This window comes from Echinops telfairi, unplaced genomic scaffold (genome assembly GCF_000313985.2).
Source record: "Echinops telfairi isolate 266 unplaced genomic scaffold, ASM31398v2 ScPeMD7_70;HRSCAF=299, whole genome shotgun sequence".
NCBI classification, from domain to species: Eukaryota; Metazoa; Chordata; class Mammalia; order Afrosoricida; family Tenrecidae; genus Echinops; species Echinops telfairi.
In genome coordinates this window covers 774,514-782,776 of record NW_022103968.1, presented here as the reverse complement: position 1 = coordinate 782,776, position 8,263 = coordinate 774,514, and the positions used below count along the sequence as shown (strand labels likewise).

Genomic DNA, 8,263 nt, shown 5'->3' with positions numbered 1-8,263 from the left:
GTTGACAAGAGCATATGGCCTCATCTTTCTCCTGCAGAGCAGCTGGGGTTCGAACTGACCACCTTCCCATTAGCACCCCTTCGCCACTGCACACCCGCTCCTTCTGGAAGAAACCGCCCGGGTGTAAGTCAGGTCTGCTGTTATAAAACCTCCTGGATGTGCACATGGACAAACCCAGCTTTGGTTTTGGTGGCATGAGGTGTGTGTGCTTTAGTGGCGTGGCATGTGGCATGGTGGCATGTGATGTGGCATGGTAGTGCACAGTAGCATGTGGTATGTAGGTGTGTTGTGGGGTGTGAGGGGTGTGATGTGATGGTATGACAGGATGACGGCTCTTGAAACGGCTTTCAGGCTTTCAGGAGAAATGTGTTCTTCATGGCCCAGGTGCATTATCAAGTGCCCCTTGGCCAAGCCTTTCCAATTCATGGGACACTGGTATCCTCACGAGGCAGGTGGTGTGTGTGTGTGTGTGTGTATCCCTAAAAACCATAATTATTTTTTTCAAACCTTAGCACCTTTAAAGTACTCTCCATTACACTTAATACCTTTGTCAAATCTGTGATTCCATTCTGGAAACATTTTTTCAAACAATCTGTTTGGATGGCTGACAGTACCTCCCTCATTTCTTGTTCACCTCCTCTATGTCATCCAATCTCTGTCCTTTCATGTCCCTCTGCATTCGTGGAAACAAAAAGAAGTAGTACGGAGCTAGGTCAGGTGAGTAAGGTGTGTGGTGCAAGAGAGGCACACTGGTTTTTGTCCCAAAACTGGCCCACTGAGACGACTGTGTGGGCAGGTTAGGCTATTTTTTCAAAACCTCTAAATAGAAAGCATGATTAACAGTCTGACCTGGTGAAACAAACTTCAGATGCACTACAAGCCAACATTTTCAACCGTTCGGGAAGTTGACAGACGTCCAGAACAAGGTTTGTCATCAATTGACAGTTCATCTTTTTTGAAATGAGAAACCCACTCGTACACTTGAGGTTTCCCATAGCGCTGTCCTCGTGAGCTGTGTTCAACATCACAACTGTTTCTGCAGCCATTTTCCTGAGCAGGAAACAAAATTTCACAGCTGCATGCTGTTCACTTAAATCAGCCATCACAAAAACCAAGGTTTGAGCAAAATGGCTTTTACAAAAAAATTCACTGTGGTGACCAGAGCGAACCTTCCCAGGCGACACCACTGGGTGCACTAACTCAGAGCGAGGTGCTTGATGCTTGCCTAGCAGGGAGCTCCATTCTGCCCAGCACAATTCCGTATTTTGGGGGTTACTCCCTTGTATGTATACCTATATATATGTATGTCTATATATTAGTGTATGTCTATATATTAGTGTGTGTATACACACACACACACATGAGGGGGGTACTCAAAATACCAGAATTTTTTTCAAAGTTATATATTAAAAATTTTTTTTAAACAACTTTATCACCTTCAAAGTACTCTCCATTACACTTAATGCAGTTGCCAAATCTGCGAGTTGCTTGGTGCTTGTCTAGCAGGGAAAATGCATACTACGGGTTACATTACGGGGTTTTTTAGGTACCCCCTGTATGTATGTGTGTATGTATGTGTGTGTGTGTATGTATGTATGTATGTATGTGTGTATGTATGTATATGTGTTTGAAAAGCTTTTCTTAAGTTTAGCATTCACGCATTTTATCGTAAATTGTACACATTTCCCTTTGTTGATTGTTTTCTCTTCAGCTTAGTTTTCTTGCCATTTTTAGCTCAGAGCTTTGCTGTGGGCGTCTGCGGTGTGTGCGCCCGGCCGTTTGCTCTGCATTCGGCCTGCAGGGCGGCCCTCTGCGTCTTTCCCCCTCCGTTGGGCGCCTTTGCGTTTGCTTCCTGACGTCATCTGACTCGGTTTGTCTGTGGGATGAGGAGGACCAGTCTAGCACAGTGTTTTAAGGGTGAACATTGCCGAGTGCTCTTCTCCTTCCCTGGGTCTCTGTCCAGACCCGCACGTGGTTCTGGCCGCGCCCCGGCCTCTGAGGGGGCTGCCTCTGGCCGCCATGACAGCACTGCCTCCTGCGTGGTCCTGGGCCGCGTCGTGTCTCCTGCGGAAATGGGAGGACTTTCTGTGTAAGGGACGAGAGGTGGCTAAGCCCTGGGGACCATGAGCCCACGGCTACATCACACTCTGTGAGAGTTCCTTCCACCCACTTGTCAGTGTCTCAAGTGTGAGCGAGAGGCGAGCTGAACTTCTCCGTGCGTGAGGAGATGTTTGTTTAACCTTTCAGGACTGGGAGTTTGAGTCCATGCAGACGGGCTGTCCCAGGCGTCCGCCCCACCCCGCCCCGCCCTGTGGAGTGCCCCTCCAGTGGCACCCAGTGCCCCTCCAGTGGCACCCGCGTGGCATCATGCCCTGGCTCTCCAACCTCAGCCGTGCTCCGTGATCCAGACAGGCGCCGTGTTTGGCTCTCTGCTTTTGGCCTTGGCTGACTCAGTTCCTGGGGTCAGTTCCATCTCCGGCATGGCCTGGAAGGCCGGCCCCTCCTTCCCCCTGGCCGGGACTGCTTTCGGACCCTCTCCATCTCCTGCTCTGCTTCTTCCTTGGGTCAGCCCGCCCCTCCTTCCCAGTGAGTTTTCAGGGCCCAGACCCTGCCAGTTTTGTGGCTGGCACCTGGCATGAGTGTCTGTGCCTGTGGCTCCACATGTGTACGTAGACAGATGCCCGGGTGTGCGCCTGCATGTGTGCACATGTGTATACACTCATGCCTCGGTCTGCTTCTGGCAGTTGGGGCGCCGTACCTGCAGAGACAGCCCTACAGTGTGATTGTAGTCTGGGGTCCCCCAAGTGGTCTTGCCCAGTGGACACTCCGGGTATCACTGTCCTTCCTTCCCAGTGTCCCTCGGCCGCCTGTATATGTGTTTCCCTCACAAGTCAGTTGTCTAGTGGCCTCTATATTACAAGTTGTAAACAGCCACAGACATGTCCATTGCTAGGCTCACTGGGCCCTCATTGACCATCCGGTGCGGCCCATGCTCATAGGGGCCTGAAATTGAGACATGGCAGACGCCTCCCTGGGGCCTGAGCAACTGCCTGTTTGCCCTGTCGTAGGAGTCCGGCCTCCTTTGCTGGAGAGGACAAGGCGGAAGCAGGTCTGGGGGTGATGGGGCAGAAGCTGCCTATGGGAGAGTGCGTGGGACACAGAGTTCGAGCCATGGTGTCCTGGCGCCCACAGGACCTCACATAGTCCCCAGGACAGAGAGGGGCATGGAGAGAGAGGATTGTGGGGAGGCCGGTGTCTTCAGTTCCCATGTCCACTCTCTTGTCTGCCAGGCAGTTTGTTCTGGCTCGAAACCTCGCCTATGAGTTCAGTCTTTAGGGGTGGGAGGCCAGCATGGGTGGGACTCACCATGTAGATCAGAGTGCCTATTGCTTGGTGGTCCTCGGACCCATGGACAGCTTAGCTTGGTGGACTTGCCCAGCCTGGCCCTGCCCTTCTCTCCTCCCTTCCCTTTACCAAAGCAAACAGCACACAGACTCATGCCATCGAGTTGGCTCTGGGCCACAGGACCCCATAGGACAGGGTAGAACTGCCCCGTGGGTTCCCGAGCCTGTACCCCTGTGAGCGTAGAAAGCCCCGTCTCTCTCCCATGGAGCGGTGGGTGTTTTTAAACTGCTGACCTTGAGGTTAGCAGCCCAGCATAACCACTCTGCCCCCAGGACTCCCTCTAGGGTTTGTTACAGTACTGTGGCTTTCTTACAAAGGACCCTGGTGGCACTGTGGGTTGGGCATGATGCACCAGCGCCTGCGAGGGAGAAAGAGGAGGCAGGCTGCTCCCGTGATGCTCAGGGCCTGGGAGTCAGAACGGGCACCATGGCAGTGGGTGGGGGTGGGGGGGTGCAGTGGGTGAGTGCTGGCTGCTGACCATCGGGGCTCACTCATGGGGGCTTTGCGGCTCCCTCCCTGGTCTCACGCCCTGTTCTCTTTCCTTGCAGCCAGAAAACCTGCAGAAGAACTGGCTTCGGGAGTTTTATCAGGTGAGAGGCATGCGGCAGCCTGCAGGCTGTGTCGGGGTGACCCCTCTCTATGGCCTGGTCTTGCAGTGTGGACTTAAGGTTATGGATGCGATGCACCCTGGCCGGGCCCAGGGCGGCCGTCCTGGAGCACCACTATTCAGGATGAGATGTGGGGCATTGTGGACACAGGGCACGCCCAGCTGGAGGCCACCTCTGGTGGCCCAGCAGAGGGGTCCTAAGCCCATGGGCTCCTAGGAGCGTGGGTGCCAGCCAGCCTTTGAACTTGGCCTGCTGTGGCCACCTACCTGCCTCTTGTCTAGTATCTGACCCCTGACCCCAAGAGCCCCTCACAGTCTGTCCAGGTTGCTCCCTGTCGGCCTCGCCCAGCCCGCAGGTACCTTCCTCACCCACTCTATGCACAGACAGTAGGCTTTGAAACAACACAGACCCTGCCCTGTCTTCATGGCCCTGAGACCTGCAGCCCGGCCCACCGACCAGGACTCCACCCCCAGTGTGCCTAGGACTTCCTTGGCCACCGCCGCCTCACACCCACCCCCCACCCCTGTCCTGGGCTCCAGTGCAGGGGAGCGGGGGACCCCTCCATAGCACTCTCTCAGCCCCCCTTGCTGCTCCCTTGACTTACCACTCGGAGAAGTGATTGCACATCTGTTGGTGACTTCTTAGGACAGGGCGGCACCATGCACTTTGCCCCTGAGCACCCTCCAGCTGTGCCCGGGGAAGGAAGTGCCTGCTCAAGCCAGGCCCTGGCATTTGCACTGGGCCCTGGGAGACAAGCTCTTCGCCTCCTCTAGGGAAGGCCCCATCCACCCCTGCCCGTCCCTGGGTCTGGGTGCTGGGGCCCTAGGATCCAGTAGGTGGGATTTGGTCATGGACACTATCTGATTGGTCTTTGTGGACACTCAGAGACCAGCACTGTGGCAGCTGTCACTGGAGGGGAGGGTCATGTGAAGGTCAGGGGCCAGGAAGCAAATAGGTCTTGTGAGAGTCACAGGGCCAGTGAGGGCTGGATACCAGGCCTGCGCCCCACTGGGGCATTCTGGACCATGTGTTTGTGGCCACCTGGGTCCCAGGAGAGGGGTAGATGGGCAGGAAGGAGTAGGCAGATGGAGCGGTGGGCTGGGAAGTGGGTGGGAGCCACCTCCCCAGTCCTGCAGGCCTGGGTGCAGGTGCTCAGGCGGGACTTGGCCCCACTCCTCCATCTTGCAGCTCTGGTTTCCTAAGTCTCGACTTCTGCTCCAGCCAGACAAGGGCTGGAGGGACCAGAGGTGTGCGTGCACATGTGCAGTGGGGCCACACCATCTCCATCCTCACTGGTGTCACTGGCTCCTGTGCTCTGCATGGTGCCCGTCCCTGGGCAGGCCCTTGACATTCCCGTGAGACAAGACAACTTCAGCTCCTGCGCCACCAGCTGTGTCCCGGTGCTCAGCTGCTAGGGGTGGTTGGTGCTGCCTGGAGGGAGCACAGCCTTCCCACAGTGTGTACTGAGCCTCCCCTCCAAGTTCCTTCGTGCCCTCTACCCACCCGTACCCGTCAAGGCCAGCAGCGTCTCCTTGCCTCTTCCCCTCTGAGCTGCAGGGAGAAACCTCCCAGGAAGGAGACAGCCACCTTCCTCCCCGACCCACCCTCATCACTCAACACCCCAGTCGGTCATCTGTGCCCTTGGAAGTGGTTCTGTCCTCCTGATAATAGGTTCAAAGTACCAGACCAAGTCCCACCATTGTAGTCTGTGATCAGGGGTGTGGGCGGAGGGTGGGAGCATGCGCATGGTGTGGGTTTGACAGGATGTCTGTACGTGGCTGTTCCCTGTGCTGCAGCTATACCGTAGTGCATGTGGTGGAGCACACTGACCAAGTTTGGAAAACTTCTTGGACATGTCCACATACCTTAAGGGAAAGAAGCTCTGGACTTGGGGACTCAGGACCTTAGTCTTGGGGGACACCATGGGGAGCTGGCATAACCTAGCCCACAAACTGTCCACCCCCCTCTGGTGAGGAGCAACTGGAGTCTTAAACTAAATCTGCTGAGCGGCCATCTACGGTGCAGCTGCCGGTCTCTTCCTGACCGGAAGAGAGAAAGAAACAAGCGGATAACCAGCTCGCTGCTGTGTAGTTGATCTAACGCATCCGGACCCTGTAGGGCAGAGCGGAACGGCCGCTTGGGGTTTCTGAGGCTGTGAGTCGTTGCAGCAGCGGAACGCCTGGCCTTTCTCCCTGGGAGCAGCTGGTGGGTTTGAACTGCAGACCTTACTCGTCACCACGACACCAACCGAAGCATGTGGAATCACGTATCCAGTGGACTCATGAGCCTTGTGACCATTATTGTCCACACCCTGAGGCCTGCAGAGCTATGGGTGCCCGGCTACCACCACCAACTGCTCTGTAAGGGCCCACATTAGAAGGTCCTGAGTAAAACGGGAGGCAACTGTGTAACATAGCGGGGCATTGCGAAGGAGACCAGGCTTGCCGGTTTGATCAAGAGCCGTGGACCCCCTGAAACTGGTCCTTGGTCACCCTTCCAGTCTGGGACCAAACTCAGACCTGTGGCTCAATTTTAGGCAAATCATAGACCAGTCTATAAGGAGAAGCATAAAACCAGTGAGGTACACACACCTCACACCATGGGCCGTTTGGGACCTAGAGGGACGAAGTTGAGGGGTGTGGTAAGTGGTGCTGCGTGGCCTGTGTGTGAGCCTGAGCAGCTGCTCTCTCACAACAGAATGCTGGGAGGGTTCCTCAGGGGCCAAATGCCAACACCTGTCAAAGATGGGAGTGGGAGTGGGCGGGGACGAGCTGCCTGGGAAGAGCCCCGGAGTGGGGCTGCTGAGACCCTCCACGCCTGTGAGGGACAGAAGCAGTGTCGCCAACCTGAACTCGCTGCACTGAAAACAGCAAGTCATGATTTAGCACATAAAAATTGGCTATGTTTAAAAACAAACCAAATATCAGTGTCATGGATTAAATTCAGTTCATCCTGCACCTCCTCTCCCGTGTCAGCATCGTCAGAGGGTGGCAGCCCCCCGGAGCAATGGAGGACATGGGCCCTCCGGCCAGGCTTCTGAGGAGACCACGTGAGGACTGAGACCTGCGGAGCAGGAAGAGCAGGCCAAGCTCCTGGGAAGGGCTTTTGACCCACGTCTAGATTCCCGTGGGTGAGGGGGACGCACTTCTGCGTGCTGAGAACTTGGGGTGCCGCCAGCGCGCTGGCACAGGGGTGCTGTGTCGTGCGTGTCCACTGCGGCGCTTAAGCAGGACAGAGAGCGCCAAGAGAGCCCCCGGGGCCCAGGCTTGCCTCCAGCTCGATGCCCCTGTCCTGAGGATGAGCACACCCGCAGGTGGGCTGGGGGAGGTGGGGCGAGAGATACTGGGATTCTCCCCGAACTTTCTGAAGCCTCTCCATGAATTTTTTCTCTCAACTCAATTCTTCAAAAAATGTGTGGACTGGGGAATCTTTCCCTGCCAGCTAATGGGCTTTGGAGTTTTCTGTTATCTGCATAGGCCATCATTTTTAAAAGTACTTTATTTTTATTCATGGGCCCTTACAGAGTTTAAGGGAGCTCTGCTGGCATAGGGGTGCACCTATGGCTGCTAATCGCAAGGTCAGCAGCTTGAAGCACTGCCACCCTGTGGGTGGAAGATGAGGCTTCCACCCCGTGAAGAGCCAGTCTTAGGAACCCAGAGGGGCACTTCTCCAGTCCTGTAGAGTCAGAATTGACCCGATGGCCGTGAGTGAGATTGTTTAAAGTTTGCTTTGCTGGTATTAAGCATATGAGGGCCCCCCCCAAAAAAAACAAAAACAAAACCGGAGCTTTTTGGAGTACACATTTTTCCCACGAGGCAAGCTTGGAGCAACTCACTCTGAGTTAGTGCACCCAGTGGCATCGCCTGGGAAGGTTCTCGCTGGTCACAGGGAACTTTTTCCTGAACGCAGTTTTGTTTGAATCCCGTCTTTCGTGTCGGCCTAGTTAAGAGAGCAGCACTCAGCTGTGAAAGTTCGCCTCCTGCTCGGGAAGGATGCCACAGAGACTTGTGATGTTGAACACAGCTTACAAAGACAGCCCTATGGGAAAACTCAAGTGTACGAGTGGTTTTCTAGTTTCAAAAAAGGTGAAATGTTGATTAATGACAAACCTCGTTCTAGACGTCCATCACCTACCCGTATGGACTGACAACGGACCATTGAAGAGATGGGGAAGTTGTCTGGACTATCTGGGAGCTCCGTTCAGCAAATTTTAACAGAAGATTTGGGAATGAGAAGGGTCGCTGCAAAAT

The 8,263-nt window shown here is 55.0% G+C and overlaps 1 protein-coding gene across 1 annotated transcript in view; it reads left to right on the top strand.

Annotated features, from left to right (window-relative positions):
- INPP5A (inositol polyphosphate-5-phosphatase A) overlaps positions 1-8,263 on the top strand; it is a 128,175-nt gene that overhangs the window by 34,808 nt on the left and 85,104 nt on the right. Inside the window, exon 2 of the mRNA XM_004701223.2 lies at positions 3,954-3,995. Coding sequence (XP_004701280.1) covers positions 3,954-3,995 — 42 coding nt within the window. The remainder of the gene's footprint in view (positions 1-3,953; positions 3,996-8,263) is intronic.